General features: G+C 49.2%; 1 protein-coding gene and 1 pseudogene across 1 annotated transcript in view; both read right to left on the bottom strand.

The window, feature by feature from the left end:
• Positions 1-461: 461 nt before the first annotated feature.
• MYO5B (myosin VB) overlaps positions 462-20,496 on the bottom strand; it is a 326,731-nt gene continuing 306,696 nt past the window's right edge. Inside the window, exons 31-39 of the mRNA XM_072734804.1 lie at positions 20,238-20,331; positions 18,023-18,166; positions 16,071-16,222; positions 14,221-14,310; positions 11,460-11,610; positions 9,852-10,137; positions 8,876-9,050; positions 7,193-7,273; positions 462-820 (exon numbers count right to left, since the gene is read on the bottom strand). Of these exons, the coding sequence (XP_072590905.1) occupies positions 668-820; positions 7,193-7,273; positions 8,876-9,050; positions 9,852-10,137; positions 11,460-11,610; positions 14,221-14,310; positions 16,071-16,222; positions 18,023-18,166; positions 20,238-20,331 (1,326 nt within the window). The 3' untranslated portion in view covers positions 462-667. The remainder of the gene's footprint in view (positions 821-7,192; positions 7,274-8,875; positions 9,051-9,851; positions 10,138-11,459; positions 11,611-14,220; positions 14,311-16,070; positions 16,223-18,022; positions 18,167-20,237; positions 20,332-20,496) is intronic.
• On the bottom strand, positions 5,319-5,837 carry LOC112925317 (large ribosomal subunit protein P1 pseudogene; annotated as a pseudogene).

Consider the following 20,496-nt stretch of genomic DNA (forward strand, 5'->3'; position numbering starts at 1 on the left):
GGTCTGTGCAAAAAGGGTTTAAGCATATGAGGAATGGAGTCTTCTAATGTTGTTTTAGAAGCCAGTGCTCAAAACATCTGGAGGTCAGTTACATCACTAGGCATTCAAAATACTTTTGAAAAACTTTTCTAGAAGGCCCAACAGCCCTGTATGTTTGTTCTCAGAACATCTGCCCCCACACTCATTTGCACCTGTGGTTCACTGACCTGGGGAAACGTTACCCACTCTGCGACAGTATCATGGTGATTAGTACCATTATTTGTTAAAAATCCTCTGAAGGCAATTTATGTAACATATTCTTAATATGTTACTTTGGGCATCCTCCAGGTATATGCAAAGAGCAAATCTAGGCAGTTTCCACTTTACAGATTGGCACCCTTTATATGGCCACGGGGACTGGTTGGTGGTCATAGGTTATTATAATGTGTATTTGTTTAGACTGAAATCATATGCTTAAAATCTTCCATATTTCGAGTGTTTTTATTCTGAGCAGTAGGTACAAAAAATAATGACAAATATGTCTTACTCCGAAGAGTTCAGTACTCTGCACAGGCTGTCTTGGATCTGATCCACTTTTACAGATTTAACAGACTCTTACATTCACTTTATAGTACGCTTCCTTCGTTGCTCTCACTGGAAATGGAGCCAGAGGTGGGACTGCACCTTGTCAGACCTCATTGAGGAACTCCAGATTGAGATAGGCCGGGATGTGGATTGAGTCCATGGTCAGCAAGGACGGGTTAAATGGAAACAAAACAGGAAACATGTGCTTGGAATCTAACAGCAGCTGCTGAGGGTCGTTCCGCTCTTGGAGCTGTGCCTGTGGACGAGAGTAAGACCGTGTGAAATACATACCACCTAAAAATAATCAGTTTTGGTGAACTCATAAAAGTGAATTAGCAGGTATCATGGAAATATTTAAGACAGACTGGGCTTTGGGAGAACATGGGCCTCTGTGGTATTCGGCAGGGACAGGAGCCCTGGTTCTGGCTTGTTGGATCATAGACGACTTTAAGCTCGCCCCTCATTCTAGCAGTCTTTAAAAAAAAGTTTTCCATCTAAGGGACAATAGAAAAATACATCTCAGGTGCAAATCATGTAGAGCAGTCCTATAGTGAAGGGGTTAAGACCATAGGCTCTCGGGACACCTGGGCGGCTCAGTGGTTAAGCGTCTACCTTCAGCTCAAGGTGTGGTCCTGGGATCGAGTCCCACATCGGGCTCCCTGCATGGAGCCTGCTTCTCCCTCTGCCTGTGTCTCTGCTTCTCTCTCTCTGTCTCTCACAAATAAATAAAACCTTAAAAAAAAAAAAGATCATGGGCTCTAGAGGTAGATAGGGCTGAGCTCTCATCTGGCACCATCCTGGGCAAATTCCTGAACCTATCTATGCTTCAGTTTCCTCATCTGTAAACTGGAATGGGGAGAGTGACATCACACAAAATGGCAGAGTGGGAAGCACTGGGCCTCAGTCCCTCCACTGAAGCAGCCACTGAGTTGGAAAAAAGCAATTGTGATCCAGTATGAAGGGGGAGGCTGCTTATCTTTGTTTGCTAAAGGAGGGGGAGGCTGCTTATCTTTGTTTGCTAAAGGAGCAACACATGTGAACCAGTCACTATGCCCCAGCCTCCAGCCCCTGTGCAGCTGCAGGCAGAGGCTCACACTCCTGGAGAAGCTGCCAGCGCAGTAGGGCAGGCAGTGGGCCTTTGTCTTCCAAAAATCTAGGGTCATGTGCTTGTTGGTCTGGTATTCCCTGAGGGATGGCACAGATGCTTGTTCTGATTTTTGGCTTCTCTAAGGATACAGTGGCTTCCCTGCATGGCAGCAACTGGAAGGTTCAAAGGGACACAGCCCCTCCTCTTTCCCCCTCACTTTGGAGCCATTTTAGGAAAAGTATAACTGAAATGAAACTTGTCAGTTCACTAGAAGGGCTGAACAGCAGACTTGAGCAGGCAGAAGAAATAATCAGTGAACTTGAAGATTAAGGCAATTGAAATTACCTAGTTTGAGGAGCAGATATAGGAAAAACCATGAATAAAAGTGAACAGAACCTGAGCCACCTGTAGGACCATAAAGTGTACCCATGTATACCTCACAGTAGAGTCCTGGAAGGAGGAGAGAGAAAGGGGCGGACAGTAAAACACTTGAAGAAGTAATGGCTGAGAATGTACCAAATTTGATGAAAGGTACACCCCCCAAGACTGTCCACAGTATTAAAAAAAAAAAAAGCAAGATAAAAAACATTTACATTGAGATATAGGACAAATTATCAAAGTCCAACAACAGAGAGGGACTCTTGAAAACAGAGAGAAATGACTCATCACATACAGGTAACCTTAAGATTCCATGCAGATGTCTCATCGGGAACCATGGAGGCCAGAGGCAGTGGGGTACCATATTTGAATCCCTGAAGGAAACACTTAACCAAAAACTCTGTATCCAGCAAAATCATCCTTCAAGAATGAAGGAGAAATTAAGTCACTTCCAGGTAAACAAAAGCAGAGGAGACAAAAGAAAGTTCTCTGGGCTGAAATAAAAGGACATCAGACAGTAACCAGAAGCCATTGAAGAAATGAAGAACACACGTGAGTGGGGCAGTTGACGCCTTACTTCTGGTTTGTAACTCCTTTTTCCTATGCTGTTCATATGGATGCAGAAAACAATTACGCATTTCTGTTAATGGGAACAGAATGTGTAACAGATGTGACAATAACAGTATAAAGGGAGGGATGGACATAGGAGCAGCAAAATCGCGTGTCACTGAAACTAAGTTGGTATTATTTACGGTAGGTGGTTGCAAGTTTAGGATGTTAGTTGCCGTCATCAGGGTAAACACTGATGCCTACAGAGCATACAGACAAGGGAAGTGGGGACTCAAAATGGCATACCACAGAACCGAACCACACACAGAGGCAGTGAAGCATATAGGGCACACGGAAAACTAGTAGCTATGTGTCAGAAGTGATTACTGAAAAAGAGTGAATGCTGCGTAAAACACAAGAATAGCGTCTGGCACTTGATGGGTCCTGTGTTAAATGCTGTTGTCTTTACCATTTGCTCCTTTGTTCTTTTTGCCCATTCATGTCCCACCAGCCTCTGGACCATGAGCCCAGGTGGAGCACTTTTACCAAGGCCACTGAGCCTGGTTAACCAGGAATGCTGCCCAGGGGAAAATCAGTACACCCAGATTTCCCGAAAGCATGGTCGTCCCCCTAGTAGCTTAAACTATCAAAACTCATTTTCTCGTTAGGAACTTACCACCATTGCTTCAGATAGTCACAACATTTTGATATGTTGTAACTTTCTAGAAGTTTCATCAATTCCCTGTTTTAGAGAAGATCGAGGGATTTTTTTTTTTTTTAGATTTTATTTAATCATCACACACACACACACACACACACACACACAGGCAGAAATACAGGCAGATAGAAAAGCAGGCTCCATGCAGGGAGCCTGATGTGGGACTCAATCCTAGGATCCCAGGATTATGCCCTGAGCCAAAGGCAGATGCTCAACCGCTGAGCCACCCAGGCGTCCCTAGAGATGTTTATCTGTTGAACTCATCCAGCATCTGCATGTTACATGTGACCATCACTCACAGCACTTTCATATTTCTAAAGCCTTCTAGCAGGGCTGAGGTCAGTAAATAATGCAGCATCATTTCAAAAGTGCTGGGGAACAGGTTTTTGGGATAAAATCAGTGTAAGCCTAGGACTGCGAGTTGATTCTACAGTGGCTGTGTAAAGGTGAATGTGGAGAATGAATGGAAAACACTTTAAATTTCCAGTTGTCAACTTAAAAGCCTCCATGTGCATGGTATCATATGAAAGGTGGGCCAAAATATATTTTATTTTAATAATTTATTGAGAGAGAGAGAGAGAGAGAAGGAAGGAAGGAACGTGTGAGTGGGGGAGGGGCAGGGAGAATCTCAAGCAGACTCCCTGCTGAGCATGGAGTCCAAACTGGGGCTCAATCTCACAACCCCCAGGTCATGACCTGAGTGGAAATCAAGAATTGGATACCCAACCAACCAGGCCACCATGTTAAAGTACTTTAAACAGTTTGAAAAAGCAGTTTGAAATAGGAAAAGTTTAGCAGAAGCAATGGCATTTAGAGAGAGATAAGCAACCACTTTCTCTAATTTACAACACCAAATGGTGGCTTTGATGCAACCCTGGAGGAGTGGTCTTTCCAGGATGGCTGACAGTTTGGCACTCAGTTCGCTCTCGGCTTGGCTGCATTGATTACTACAAACCTGGTCCAACAAAAAAAAAAAACCAAAAAACCTGGTCCAACAGTGTATGAACGTGTACATCGAATGGGACAGGCCAAAAGGCCCTGGAAATGGTTTCCTAGCACTTAAGGACCTTTTATTTCTTGCCCTTAGGTAGCTCCGTAGGCTCTACTCTTTAAGGAGTTTGAATTGAGAGGAGGGTATAAAAATGGATAAAAGTTGAAAAGAAAACACCCATATTGTGTATAATTCAGCAGCAAAAGGCATGTATACTTATTTAAGATCCACAGTGGGGGAATCCCTGGGTGGCTCAGTGGTTTAGCACCTGCCTTTGGCTCAGGGCATGCTCCTGGAGTCTCGGGATCGAGTCCCACATTGGGCTTCCAGCATGGAGCCTGCTTCTTCCTCTGCCTGTGTCTCTGCCTCTCTCTCTCTCTCTCTCTTTCATGAATAAGTAAATAAAATCTTTTAAAAATCCACAAGAGAGTCGTTTCATAGGAATTGTCCTGTGAACCCTTTGGGGAGTTTAATCAACTCCTCAGATTTACAGTTTCAAAGGTCAGCATGTTTTGCCCATGCCCTCCAAGCACACAGTATCTATTCCACATAAGACGTGTTCAAGTACAGGAAGCAAGCACGGACTGGTTCACCATTTCCTCTGCGTATCCTCTGTCTAGGGAGAAACAGGGCATCAAACTACAGCTGGCAAAAAAACAAAAACAAAAAAACCAAAAACCAAAATTTTTGGTAGTGTCACCAGCCACTGAAATGGGCAGCTGAAGGCGACTCCGAATCTGACCACACGAATCTTCAGAGGCTTCGTGACCGACCTCTGCTACCTTTTCCTTCTGCTCTTAATTCAAGGCCAACGTCTGATATGGCAAAACTTCTTCAACCTTTGGCGTGACTTCTAACTCCTCCTAAACAGTGCCATCGCCAGCATGTGAGCAGTTCGAATTCTCCCTCTGCATGTGTGTCTCAGAGATTCAACACCAAGTAAGACTTCCTGAACTTGTACTCTGGTTCGTGTAAAATCCAAGGTGAGGGAGATAGCGCAGTGGCTTCTCTTCTGTCAGCAGACACTTCCTCCTTTTTTTTTTTTTTTTTTTTTTTTTTAGGAGTTCAGCTTTTTATTGAGCAGCTTATAAAAGTTTAGTCAAAGAGACCAAAGCCCATGTCATCATCAGACTCCTCAGATTCTTCTTTCTTGGCTTCCACTTTTTCCTCCTCAGCTGGGGCAGCAGCGGTGGAAGGAGCAGGACCTCCCGCTGGCGCAGTGCCAGCTGCTGGGGCAGGTCCACCAGCTCCTACATTGCAGATGAGGCTCCCAATGTTCACGTTGGCCAGGGCCTTTGCAAACAAACCCGGCCAGAAAGGCTCAACATTCACACCCGCTGCTTTAATGAGGGCATTGATCTTATCCTCCGTGACTGTCACCTCATCATCTTGCAGGATGAGGGCCGAGTAGATGCAGGCGAGCTCCGAGACGGAGGCCATGGAGAGGGCGCGTGCCGAGCGCGGTGCTAGTCGCCGGCTGAAGTGAGGGCCTCACCCCAACGCGGCCTTAGCTTCCTCGGAAGGACTGAGCACCTTAGCGGCAGCTGAGGAAAGTAGCTGACTGTGGCTGAGTCCTAACTGGATCTGTCCAGTCAGCGCCCCACCACGCTCTTGATCCCCGTGCTGCTCAATCTCTGCCTGCTTTCCTCTGTGGTCTGTGTCACTGCTCTTCCTCCCCTGCCTTTAGACAAACCACCTTCCCACTGACCACCATCCTTCCCTTGGCCTTCAGCCTCTGTTCTCTACGTATACACAATGCTAAAAAGTTCATGTATTCTTTGACGTAGCCGACTTTCTCAATCTCTGGATCTCTACACTGAAATGCAGTAAGGCACCCTGAACAAAACCCCAAGCACACATCAGAGGGGACTAGCTTCTCATACCCCATATGTTCTCAAGAATCTTGAGTGTTTTTTTTTTTATAAACCTTCATTTTAATTCCCCTTTTCCTGACTCCTCTGATTGCTTTCAGCCATTTCTTTTATCCTGTTTTCATATGTTGCTACCACCCACTTTGCTGGCTAAAGAGGCTTAGATGTTTGAGAAAGTGTCATATCTCCTCAAGATGTTCCCTACATCTAGCAACAGGAGGGATGGTCACCATTGGACCATTTTATGAGTCAGCTTGAGGTGATTCATTATACAGGTGCTGTCAGCTTCAGTCACACACAAAGTCAGGTATTCAGGCCAAATCACCTAAGGCTGGGCTTTAGGAAGCTCATCCTTAAAAAAAAAAAAAATCCCATCATCTCAAGACAGATTTAAATAATCATTTCCCTAATATATTTTCTTTCAAGCATATTCCTAAGGGCAAAACTATACATCTTAGAGACAAGATTGAAGAGCTCAAACTGTTTTCTTAAAATAATATTTCTTTAGTTCCTGGGTGGGGTTGATACTCTGCTTACTTTGTTAATTCCACTTGGTGCTATAATTCAATAACATGCTAGTGGCAGATAATACTTAGACTATGTCTAAAATCTGAGCAGAGTGATAAAGTTCAGTCTTTTGTGTACATATGTAAGTGATTTATGGGTAGTATTTACTAAGGGAAAGCCTGAGAACGTGAGGTCTTCTGGCATATAACATAACCAGCTTGCTTTATTTATTTATTTATTTATTTATTTATTTATTTATTTACGATTTTATTTATTTATTCATAGACACAGAGGGAGAGAGGCAGAGACACAGGGAGAGGGAGAAGCAGGCTCCATGCAGGGAGCCTGATGTGGAACTCGATCCCGGGTCTCCAGGATCACACCCCAGGCTGCAGGCAGCGCCAAACCGCTGCGCCACCAGGGCTGCCCCATAACCAGCTTTATTAACAAAGAGAAGCAAAGTTTATAAAATTGATACTAGTTTTGGACCAGGATATTATAGAATTCATTAATATTCTAAAACTCACCTGGATTGTTCGTATAAAGGCCACAGTTACCCGTTCTTCAAATTCATTCACTGGAGTATAAAGGTTTAAAATTTTGACAATCTGTTGGAATACAAACAAAAGCTTAGCAGAGAGCTAAACGAACATAAGACAATGTTTGGATTTCAAAGAATATAGGACATTGGCAGAAGAACTCAATCTTCTTTAGGCAGGACCCACACCCTGAAGCTGGAATGATACTGAGAAGTCTACAGTCCGTAAACTACAGACCAGGGGCTTTGGTAGATCTGAGCCCTCCTGCTGCATTCCTGTCTCCTACATCCCTACCTGCCCTAATGGCTCCTGGCTTATAAGATAATGATTCTAGGAAACTGTTGCCTGAAACCCTCAGCCTCTTATCTACCAGTAGTTCAAAGATCTCTTAAAGAGCACTGGAGATCTTACCTTAGATAACAAGAGGTTGTTTGACCATGACCCCACCTCCCATGACCCCAAAATCACTTATAAAAGGAACAATTTTTCCTAATTGAACAAGAGAATCATCTCCTATCTGCCTACAATCGTTTGGTGGGAGTAGCCTGTCATAATGCAAAACAATGCCAGTTGAACTCTGGAAGTAAACTGAAAGCAAAATATATTTACAAGGGGGATACAAATTGAAAACTTTCATCACATTTATAGGAAGCAGCTTTCTTAAGAGTCTGGCATTTCATCTTTTAGTGGTGAGCGGGGAGGTAAGGAAAGGGGTATGTTTGCGAGACTGAGACTGGATTTCATGCTGTAAGGCTGGACAGGGAGAAGAAGGTGCATGAGTTAATGTAGAAACTCTCCTTTCCTTATGCTAGTTGCATTTTGTGAGGTCACTCCACAGTGGCTCATTTCTAAATACACACACTCCTGATGGAGGGCAGGTCTCTCTGTGAGGGGATAAGATTTATCTTTTGATAGACTGGTAACATCTCTGCAACTGAGTCCTAGTCTAAATACAATTTGGCCAGGGGAGGGCAGGGAGGAAAGGTACATTTAAACGCTTCTAGGTTCTTAATGACTGTTTAAAATTATGTTAATGGATTCTAAGTGAAAACAGGGCCATAATGAGTATATAGTGGTAAAGAAAGTGATTTATTTAACTCCAAAGGCATGATGCTGCCCATTTCTGAACAAAATCTAAAATTTCTAGTGAGAAACATTCCAAAATTCATTGTGTTTAAAAAGATGCTTTTACCCTAACAAACCAACAAACCAGGGGTCCCTGGAGATCCATGGCTCAGTGGGCAAAGCGCCTGACTCTTGCTTTTGGCTCAGGTCATGAGATGGAGCCCCGTGTTGGTTTTGCACTGGGGATGGGGCCTGTTTCAGACTCTCTGCCTTCCCCACTCCCCCCTAACCATTTGCACATGTGCTCTTTCTAAAAACAAAAACAAAAATACATTTTTATCCAAGCTTAATGTTTTGTGGGTTTGCTACCTTATCTTTCTATGAGAGCAAGAGGGCCTGGAAAGTTAGTTATGGGGGGAACGGTGGCATCTCGTTCCCCAGACCAAGGCAGTCTTTGGTTCGCAGAGAACATCCCATCTGCGACAGCTTCTGTTGTGTCATTAGGGGCACAGAAAGGCCGCAGGAGCACCATGGACACACACACAAGACGCCAGGGGGAACAGCCTAGGAAAGGAAGGCGGGCCGTGGGGTGCCAGGGCCACATACCTGCTGGGTGCTGAGCGAGGTGCACAGGGAGCAGATGGCCTCCGCATCCTCTGGGGTTTTCTTCTTTAACTGCAGGAGCTGAGCTGCTTGGATCAGAGGCTCCAGAGTCTGGACAGCTCCACTCTGCTGAAGGTTCCTTCCCCGAAGCCACTCCTCCAGTTGGCTTATATTGTACCTTGATACAGGCCAAAGTGAGCGGCATTAGACCTGTGCTCCCAACATGCTGGGATGAGTGTGCCTGCTGTGTTTATGGTGCCACCTACACACAAGGTGAGCGTGCTCTTCACCCCCACTAGCTCACTTGGGCCAAAGCTCCAGAAGTGCCTGGTGCTGTCATGTCTTGCTGAATGAATAAATGAATGAATGCGTGTTTAAAATCCAGCAAAAAGGGGTGCCTGGGGGGCTCAGTCAGTGAAGCATCTGCCTTTGGCTCAAGTCACGACCCCAGAGTCCTGGGATTGAGCCCCATGTTGAGCTCCTTGCTCTGTGGGGAGCCTGCTTCTCCCTCTACCACTCCTTGCAGCTCCCCTCCCACCCCCACTAGTGCTGTTAAATAAACAAAATCTTTAAAAAAAAATCAAGCAAAGATGAGGCATGTGAAAAGTCTGTGTAAGTTAATGGGAAAACAAGGTATTTAATCTATTGAATTGAAGCAACTGATATTTGACTTTGACGAATATTTAAGCTTCTATGTGAGCCTTCGCCAGGCTGAATTCATTGATTTTTCCCTCTGATCTATCCATGTGGTCTTTACAATTTTTAGAGTATGTAAATATCTTTCAAGCTCTGAACTTGTTTGTTTACCAGGTCACCATCTCTGTGTTGAATGCCACCAACAACGCAAAGGTGATAGAATTGTGTTGCATGCTGTGACAAGGACCAGCGGTTAGATATGGGTCTCATTTCCAGAGATATGTCGAGCTGGTGGGTGCAGGTCCCTCCACCCTGTGGCTAGGGCAGGGCACCTGTCCCCTACCTGAGCTGCATGCCTGTGCTCCAAGAGCAGACGTCCTTCCGCAGGAGCAGGTTGTTGAGAGTCACGGCGTTGATCATATAGAAGAGCTGCTTGAACACCTGAAGGATGATCTCAGGGTCCAGGCCCTGGTCACACATGACCGTGTGGAAGGAATTCATCTGGCGGATGATGGCTTCCAGGCAGTACGAGTTGTCCCCGTCTACCATGCTGGAGGAGCGCTTCCGGTATCCAGTTGGCTTCACACCAGATAGACCCTGAATGCTCTCATTTTCCAGCATGGCGGAAACTGAAAGAAAAGCATGATCAGAGAAGCTTGCATGTTCCCCAGAGATCTGTTTCTGGGCCACTCAGATCATTCTGCACTTTAGGCTTTCACAATGGCACCATCCACTGATACACAATGTTGATGTGCTCAGAAACTCACAGCATTCGGCATCACATTTAATGTGCTGCTGTCTGAATGGAATAAGACTGCCACATAGAAACCTTGGACTGAATCTGTAGACCAAATTTTCACTTGACTTTATTAGTGGTGGGACAAAGATAAGGGCATGTACCAAGTTGATCCTGTATTGGCTTCGGTGCAAAGTAGAAAGTTTGCAACTTGTATGTAGTCCCAGCCTGCTCATTGAGTTGGCCCTGGACCTTGAGATCATCGCACTGATGTTCAAACAGCTCTTTGACATGAGCCACTGACCATATAAATCTTATGCTTGCTGATGTGTCATACTTATTACACAGCATTTACCTATGTGCCAGGGGCTTGATGCTCAGTATTCCTTTCCATCTTCCAACAACCCATTTCCTGATGAGGACCATCGAGGCATACAGAAGTCACATTACTTGCCCAAGGTCACAACACTAGGGGTTGGCAGGGCCAGGATTCGAGCCAGGTATGTCCAACTGCAGAACTGATGCTATTAGCCATCGCATTATTTGGAGTTGTGAGTACCCCCCAAGGCTCCCTATGCCTAGGGCCTCACTAAAAGGTTCTCAGATGGGAATAAGAATATGGAATGAACTTTATCCTAGAAAGATAAATTTCCAGATGGCATGGAGCACTCTGGCCCACCTGGAATTCTCCTGTAATCTGTTTGTGTTGTAAGAACCAGGGGGAAGCTACAACCCAGGCCAGGGGAGTATTTCTTCCCTCGCCTTCATGCAGCACATTGAGTGATGAGCAATGATGACTGTGTTTTTCTTTTAACTAAAAAAACCCAGCTCTTATGTTTCGACTCCAGTTTCATGTTTGGGGACCAAGTGTACTGCTATAGATGGGGTGTTCAGTAAATATTTATCACATGAGTACTTCCTAGTGTGTTTGCTTAATTCTTTTCTTTTTTCATGATTAAAGTATACATATGGGCATGAGGATTATACTTTTTTCATTGTATATGCATTTGTACCTTTTGAATTTATATTCATTACCTATGGAAGATTTCATAGCTCTTTCTGAGCACATAGCACATACCTCCTCACTGCTTTAATTGGGAAGGTTCTGGTTTTCTAGAGGCCACACCTAGGATCTTGGCTTCCCTGAAAGTCGGCAGCATTCGCCGTCATTCCTGACCCTACATGAGTGCTGGAGATCTCCCACTGCCAGCTTACCTATCATAGGTTGCAAAACACCCTCGGCGATCTTAATGAGTTGCTGGTAGATCTGAATGGAAAGGTCACTCAGCACCTGACGATATTCAGTGAGGTCAAAGTTCTTAAGACAGTGCTCATTCTGCTTGGCAGTATTCTGAGTCATGAAGCCCTGCAGAGAGAGAGCAAGTTTTACAAGAGGCTCGGCAGTCTGCTGGGCTTCACAGGACTTCTGGGTCTTGGTCATGTTCATGGATACCCTATTGGTGGGACTTCATCAGTCTCTATCACTAGGATGTTCTAGAGGAGCCTGTCAGTTTTTGAGGCCTCAATAATGGCTCTTGAATTTGAAGGCAGAGCAGAACCTCAGCATGATAGAGAGGTTGGAAATGCTGGATTTAAAAAACCCAGGGACGGCTGGGTGGCTCACTCGGTTCGGCCCCTGCCTTCGGCTCAGGTCCTGATCTCAGGGTCCTGGGATCAAGCCCCACTTGGAGCTCCATACTCAGTGGAAGGCCTGCTTCTCCTCCTCCTGCCACTCCCCCAGCTTGGGCTCCTTCTCTCTCATTCTCTGTGTCAAATAAATAAGTAAAATATTTTTAAAAAATAGAAAAATAAGCCTAAATCAGTCCACATCCTGAGGAAGTGAGTTATCTACAGCATCAAACCCAGATTGGTAGCAGGTCCAGGGAAAGAGGGATCATGCTCCCTGATTCTCTGACTCTCCTCCTAACAGGCCAGGTTACTTTAAAATGTGAAATACCACAGCCACTGAAGGGTACGTCCCTGTGTCAGATTATGTTTTTAGAATGAGAAATTTTACATGGATTCTATCATTGGGTATCAGGATTAACAGACTGAAACAATGTCACGGCAACAGCACTGTGTCCTCCTAGCTTCCTATGCTAACAAGATGAAATCACATGAAGAGAATTACTAATATCGAAACAATTCATGTGACCAACATCCCTTTGTAGTCATGCCAAGGTAAACCAAAAGCAGCCAAGAAGCTCAGCGTCTTCAAAAGGGTGACCATCCCCAGCAAAGCCTCTCCTGCCAACTCATATTACACAGCAATTTTTTAATAAAAACTAAAAGGCAGGTAAAAGAAAAAAAAATCACTGTGACAGACAAGATATATATATATATATATATTTTCCCTCTTTGTTTAGACTACATGGATCTGGCTGTAGTGTGCTCTGGGTCTCAGGTCTCTTGATACATTATTCTTAATATAAGTGAAAGTGTAAGGGGGAAAAGGGAGGTTGAGGCAACCCCCAGGGGCCTGGGAGTGGTGTCTGGGATGAACTGGGATTCTTAATGGAGAGACCAGAGTGAAGACGTGCCCTGTGTTACCAAGCTGCTGGGCTGAATGCAGAGCGTGGGCACCGTTCCTTCAGGGGCCAGAGTGGGGGAATGGGGGAAAGACTCATGGAACTGAATTCTAACCCACGCTGAGTGCCTTGGCTGGTGTGGGGTCTCTGTGGTTGGAGAAGGGACTGTGGAGTCAGACCCAGACCCCTGAGGCAGGGTTGCTGAATGGCTGATGGTGATCTCTTAGGGGGCACAAACATACTGGTTCTGGGAGTGTTGGAAAACGGTAAGACTAGGAAGGCTGCTGCTGCTGCTACTGGACAAGCTATTGTTGCCTGGGTATGGAAGGGTTTCTGGGGATGGAAACAGGAAAGAGCCAGTCCCTCCCCATCTGTGTGCCACCCTCCAGGTATTCATCTTGTCAGAGCCTGGCAGAGAGACTCTGTTATGGCAAAATCCTGCTATGCAGCTAACCCCAACATCACAGATCTTACACAAGCCTGGATCTGACATTGGCTTCATAAGCAGCACAAGAATTTCTAGGTAAAAGTAAATCAAAGAATGGATGAGATAAGATTCTACATATCCTCTCATTATAAATATGATAGTTTTGTTAGGGAGCCTAGGACTCCCTCTGCTACAACAAGTACACTCCTGTCCTCTAACAGACTGTTTGAGCAGGGATGGAGTGCTCACCACAGATGTGCCCTTGTAAAGTCTGTGTTTACCATTATCATAAATATTCTGAGGCGGCGTAAAAAAAAAAAAAAAAAAAGACGAAGCTGGGCCCTCGGAGTCCAGAGTAGAAGATGACATAATGTTCCCAGGAGGGCGGCAGGTCGAGGAATCAAGTTTGGTTAGAAGCGGGAAGCTGGGCCTTAAGGTCAAGGCCCACAGATGTAGTTTGATCGTGTTGTGCCTCTTCTCCGTGTCCGCCTTCAGATGGATTAACTACTTGGTTGGCTGAGGAGATCATGTCACACATCTGACAACTCACTGAGCTTCCTTCCAGTGCTCGCTGAAAGGGGGCTGCTCCAGAGAGGTCAGGTCACAAGGGTCTCCCTGGAGAGTCCCAGTGGCTCTCGGATAATGGATGGGTCATATAAGCTCATTTCCCCACCTCATTTGATTCAGGGTGCTTTCTGGGGCTGTAGGGTCCTTGAGGCCACCTAGCAGACAGGTATCCTGTGCCCTATCTGCTCCTGCTTTGAGCTACCAGGTAGACAGAGGAAGGTATGCTCAGAGCCCAAGGTCCTAGAGGGCACCCCAAAGACCCTATATCTTCTCAGGGTGGGGGCGTATTTGGATAGAGGACTGCCTCCCACGACACCCCCGGCCTCCTTCTGAGCTGAGATCTGAGGTGCCCTGAAGCAGGATGCACATCACTATGGCCCAGGAAGTGAGGCTTTGGGGGTACTTTGGTGGTTCTCAGGTGCCCTTTAGGGGCTGGGCTTGTCTTAGCACTCACCTCATCCCCACTATACTGCTTCAAGCAATGAAGGAGGCGGCAGGTGTTGGATAACCAGAATGAGGTCATCTCAAAGTCCTCATTGTGCTTCTGTGAAAGAAAAGGACAACCCCCATTAGCAGCAGGGCTCTGCTGTCTGGTAAAATGCTCACCTGGGGCTTCTCTTTCCAGGTTTCCAAAGTTACTGAGCATGCTCCCAGCAGACATGACAATGGCCGGTCCCCAAGAAGAGATCCTGGTCAAGGGGTGGCAGTCCCATCCCTTCACTACCAAGCATGGCGCAGAGACCCCTCCCTGGGTCTCCTCGCCACCGGGGCACAGCTGTACAGCCTGGGCTGTGTGTTGACCACGAGGCCGCTGGCCCTGCTCCGAACTATTCGTGATCCAACCTAAGGGATGGACGGAGCATGCCAGTGAAATATTTATCGAGCCATCAGATACCCAATGGTTTCAACCCTCTGGAAAAGGACTATAAACCATACCTGGATGAAAACCCAAGAGCCAGGATATAGTTTCCTATCCTAGGGTCAATGACTGAACCGAGCTCACCTTGTCAGCTAAAACCATCCCTGCCTAATGTCAGAGGTGGGAGCTTTGAGGACAATAAAACAAGGGAGTCGGACAGGAAGCGACTGTTAGGGCTGGGCACAGCTAGCGGAGCCCAGTGGTTAGGAAAGCTTCCCCTGAGGCAATGGCCTGAAGCCAGCCCTCAACTCACTCAGACTGGTACAAGCTCCTGGGCAGAGCCCGTGCTAGGGGTCAAGGCAGGGGACCCAGATCTGAGTGTCACCAGCATGTTTGTTTGGTGCCAAGTGTGGATAAGATTGCCTCTGGGGCGCAGGGCAGGGCCCAGCCAGGCCAAGCCGAGCCAGAGGTACAGTTACTAAGACCAGGCTGGCATGAAGCTCGAAGCTATGAGCTGGTGCTCGCTCACTCCCAGAAGGGAAAGGCGGTGCAGGTGACACAGGCTCAGTGGGTCTTAGCATCTGGACTCCGCACGTTTGAAGATGACATGCGTCCCAGAGTGGCAGTGTGTGTGTGAGAACCAGAGAAGGGCTGCCTGGGGCTTGGGCCTGTGGGGAAGGACCATTGCTCTTACTGAGGCCTCACCGCTCAGCATAGCTCCTGCACAGTTGAGCCTCGGCACCCTAACCAGCCTCTTACTGCAGCGGCTGCCACCACCTGGGATCCCTCTGTGCCCTGGAAGCAGCCTTGTCCTGGCCTGGGCCCCCTCACTCTGGAGACTGATAAGCATATGCACCCTTCCTTGTGCCACCACCTGCCTGGGGAGCAGGCACCCAGTTCCTTGGGAAGGTCTGGGACAAGGCCTGTATTCAGCTTGTGGGGTCAGCCCGCCCCTGAATCAGGTGGACCATCCTCCTCCACCTCTGGTCATGGCTTTTTATTTTTTTATTTTTTATTTTTATTTTTTTGTTAACTTTTATTTATTTATGATAGTCACAGAGAGAGAGAGGCAGAGACATAGGCAGAGGGAGAAGCAGGCTCCATGCAGGGAGACCGACGTGGGATTCGATCCCGGGTCTCCAGGATCGCGCCCTGGGCCAAAGGCAGGCGCTAAACCGCTGCGCCACCCAGGGATCCCTGGTCATGGCTTTTTAAAGTCGCAGGGCCCCTGCAGGCAGTGGGATGGCCACAGTGGATTTGGGGGTCCTTTCTAAGATTGAGCATCCTTTCTCTGGAAACTGCCCACTTCCATCGGCAAGCTGCTTCTGCATTCCTGTCCGTCACCTTCAGGGCTGGAGTGTGGCCTGGGCAGGGCAAGGCCGGGGAAGCTGCAGGCTTCCCTACACCGGCTGCCAAGCACCACCCCCCGGGCCTGGGACCCCTACCTTCAGGACTTTCTTAATGCCATTGATGGTGGAGGTCAGCAAGGAGTGCACCTTGAGGTCGTCGTTGATGTAGTCGGCGTGCCGGATGCACATGTAGAGGATGTAAGCAGGGAGGCAAGGCACTGAGCCCGTCAGCATCTGTGGCTTCAGGTCTAACAGCAACAAGCAATGAAAATTAGATGATAGCAGGTGCTTGGGGCTCTGAGGAGACTGAAGTGCAGAGATTTTCCATATTTCCCTGAAGCTCACCTAAGAATAACCTCCCATGGGGGCTGGGGGAGGGCTGCGGTGGGAGGAGTCAGGCCCAAGTGGGACACCTTCTGACTCTGTTTCACAAACTAGTTAAATACTCCAAACTAACCAAAGCACATTCCTGGCTGCCTGGACTAGAGAAACTTGCCCCTCATGCCTGGTCCTCATGATACGAAGGAAACAAGCCCACAGGTGGCTCGCCACTCAGGTCTCCACTCAGGGGACATTGCCCTGGGCGCTGAGAGGCTAGCTCACCCACCAGCCAGAGGGGGCTCCGAGCGGACGCCACTTCCTGCCACAGCCACAAGGGCAGGCCCCTGGAGAGCTTGGCAAACCGCGTACTCCCACACAGAACCCATGTGCCAGGGCCCGGGCAGGCCACAGGGCCCACTTAGCAATCCGCTTGGAGGCTACTTACCTGGCAGCCGCAGCTCGGACATGGTTGGAGCCAGCGGCAGGCCAGGATGGCCGAGGAGTGTCCAGAGCCCCTCCCTGTGGCCTCTAGTGCCAGGGCATGACGCCTGAGCCCCGTCCAGCCTGCCAGCAGTGTGTCCTGTCCTGGGCTGTCCTGCTGCTCTCTGAGTCCTATTTCCCACACACTTGCTAGGTCTGCCCGGCTAGGTGTTGACATGTTGGGGGCAGCGACCATGGCTCTACACTTCTCTGCGCTCCACAGCAACTAGCCGGTGCAGGGCACCTACCAGGAGTCAGAGTCCTGGCATTTGTTTGGATGATGCAAGGGAAGGGGACCGGGCATCCTGTCCCGGGGCGGCTTCCCAGGAGACGGCCCGTCTGGGGCCACCTGAGCAGGGACAGTGGGAAGGAGCTATCTGTCTGCTGGCACAAGCACTCTCATTGTTTTTTCACTGTAATGCTGTGAACTTGGGAGTTTCCTGCACCAGAGGTTAAGGGCTCATTCCTCACTGCCTTAGAATAAGATGAGGCCTGTTGAAGGAAGCGAGAGGACTCCTGCCAAAGTGCTGGGCAACTTTGGGGGGAATCAGCCTTTAGAAAAAGTGCCAAGATATTTAGTTACTGAAGATACCCAAAGCAAAGAACTGAAGCAAACTCTGCACGAGGTTGGAGACACCCTGCTCTGCAGCGCTCAGGCCCTGGGAGGGGCTCAGCAGGGTGGAGCCTTGGCAAAAGGACGTTTCCCTGAAATAACGTTCCCCTCTTAGGTGATCTCCCGATGCCCCTGCAAAAGCGCCTGCTTCCTCAGATTCCCACACAGAGGCATCTGGCATATCCCCCTGCTGCATCTCCCATCCACTGTACCACCCACATTCTCCACTTTACAGAAAACCTAAGGCTCCAAGTAATGAGGCTCGTGGCTCAGGGTCCAGAGGACCAGGCTGCCAACCATCCTCCCTTTTCCCCTCCAGCCTGTCTCCTCCAAGCCTCCTTCCTGCTCTGCAGGCAGCTGCTGCCCTGGGCTGCGTACACAGCTCAAGGCAGGCAAGTGGAAATCGGGTGCAGCAAAACTAGGGGGAGGGAACGGGTACAACCACCTATGAGGCCGGGGGTGGGAGGCCAGGGAAGAGGTCTTGCATGAATACCACCTGGAAGCTTGTTAGCAGTGCCGAAACGAGGGGGGACAGGGGATGAGGGCTGAGGATGGGGGTGGGGGAATGCAGCATGGGGAATGGGGGGTTGGCAATGATGGAGCACGCGGGGGTGGTGAGACAGAGGATCCTGACCTGTCACCAGGTTCCGAATGAGAAGGGCCTCATCTTCCCTGTGGTAGTCTAGCATGCCCTGGAAGTCCTTCTCCTTCCGCTGGACAGTGACCTGTCTGTTGAGCTCATGGCGCCTCCTCTCACTCTGGGCCAGTGCCTGGGCAGCTGGGCAGGAAAGAGATGGTGGGGGAAGGAGAGGGGGCGTGAACAGAGACCTCCATGCTGTAGGCCCAAGGGGTAGGGGGGCCTTAGGTCAAGGGCATGTGTTTGGGTCTGGACCCGGGGACCCAGCATTCTGGGTTCTCTGAGCTCCCACACTGCTGATGTGGTCGGTCCCCGCAGCCCAGGCCACATGCCAAGGGTGACCCGAGGATCTTAGCACCAGGCACTGGAGTCTGGGAGGAGATAAGGGTAGGGGAGGTGCCACCCCAGGTAGGGAGACCAGAGAAGACCTGGGAAGGACACAGAACGCAGGGTGCACAGCCTGTCCTGCCAGGCAGCTGTTTCTCCCCATGTAGCTGTTATAAAACAGGGCTACTGTGTGCAAGGCTGTCATGGGCCCTAGCTAGGCCTGCCAAACCCGGTTCCCTGTGTGTGGCCACAGGACAGGTATGTGAGGCCTGGGCACCATCATGGAGCAGGCTGGTGCCAGTGGCATAGACCCCGGGGGCACATCAAGGAGATCAAGGAGCAGGGCTGCCACATGCCATCTGTGCAAGGACATAAGGTGATTACTTAGGAGGCATTCTGGTGGTGCGCCTGGGGCAGGGAACAAAGGCCGCGTCAAACCTTGCTTGGGACTTCTGTTAGCCTGACACAAGGGGACAGGGTGGTGGGCATCCGCAGGGCTGCCCCCATCGTGTCCGTGGGCTGCTGTGTGCAGGATAGTGTGCTCTCAGCAGGGGAGCAGAGCTGGTGGGGTATTCGATGGTGGACCACTCAGCTAAGGGACTGCATCGGTGCATTTCACTGGACATGCATACTGCCTGTAACTTGGCCCTAGCGCTGAGACCCAAGTGTGGTAGTGAGGCTGGACAGACTCGCTGGTGGAGCTCCCTGGGGGGACAGGGGCTGAAGGATGGGCAGAACCTCAACAGCCAGGTGGGAAGGAGCTGATAAACCCACCCGGCCCGGACAGCACAAGAGAGGAGCTCACGGAGGCAGGCAGGTGCTGCTGGAGGCGGGAGCACTGCAGTCCACGGGGAAGGAGGTAATGAGTGGACACAGCAACAGGGGCACAAGTGGGCAATGTGGAAGCCCCACTGCCCTGGGGGGCTAGGGGAGAGGGTGGCACAGAGTATTCAAGGAGAGCACACACAAGGTGCTTGGGCCTGAACAAGAGAGGGACCTGAAGCCTGAGTGACCAGGAGAATGAGACCTGGAGAGAACAGAGAAACTCGAGGGTGCATGGGGGCCTCTAGGGCTGTCGCTGTGCTCAGGGTGGATGTGAGCCGGCAATCAAACAAATGACACCCATGGGGGGTGTGGTGCCCAGGGGCCCTTGGTATTAGGACAGCATGAGATAGACTCAAGCCCTGGGGACCAGGCTCTTGAGATGAAGGGGATCCAGGTGGTGATGGTGGGGGATCTGGGCAGCGAGGGGACCAAGAGGGGATCCCATGCCAGGTGGCACGTGCCAAGAGGGGTGGGAGCAACAGATCTATAGCAAGGACTCAGAGGAAAAGAACATTCCAGATGTTTCTGAAAGATCCACTTGAACCTGCCTGAGCTCTCTGGGCCAGGTTCCTGTGTGAAGATTAGTCACAGGACTGACCCCTGTCCTTCCTGCCTGGCCATCACAGGCAGCGAGGCCCCTGTGCTCAGAGTCTGCGGGTCATGAAGCATGGTTTCTACAGCATGTTTGCCTCCCAGCCCTTTAGGACAGGGCCACAGGGTCACTGGGCTGCAGGGCCACAGGGCCACAAGGCCGCGTCTCAGAGGAAGCATCTGAGCCCCTGCTGGGTCTGTGTCCCGATTCTGGCCAACTGAGAATATGTGAGCTGGTGGGTCCAGTTTGGTCTATCCCACAGCTGGAAAGGCCCAGCCCAGACAATGGGTGAGGCAGGAAGGGTGTGCAGAGGGAGGTAGGTGGTCCCTTCCCTCGTCTTGCTTGGGACTGAGCCACATGCATGCTTCATCTCTCTCTCTCTCTCTCTCTCTCTCTCTCTCTCTCTCTCTCTCACACACACACACACACACACACACACACACACACACACACACACGTACGCCCCACCTTCCAGGTCCTGGACTTTCTTCATGTAAATCTTCAGCTGTTTTTTAAGCTTCCTCTCATTCTTTTCCAGCTTTTCGACCAGTTCTTTGAGGTCCTAAAATCCAAAGGCAGCAGCGTTAAGACAGGCCCAACCATGCCCTGGAGGGCGGGGCAGGTTCCTGGGAGCCACAGACCCTTGCTGATGGTGGGGGGAAAAGGGGGGTTCTGGAATCTCTGTTCCGTTGCATGGCCAAGGACCCCAACCTCGCCCCCCTAAGCG

The sequence above is a fragment of the Vulpes vulpes genome, chromosome 13, assembly GCF_048418805.1.
Source record: "Vulpes vulpes isolate BD-2025 chromosome 13, VulVul3, whole genome shotgun sequence".
NCBI classification, from domain to species: Eukaryota; Metazoa; Chordata; class Mammalia; order Carnivora; family Canidae; genus Vulpes; species Vulpes vulpes.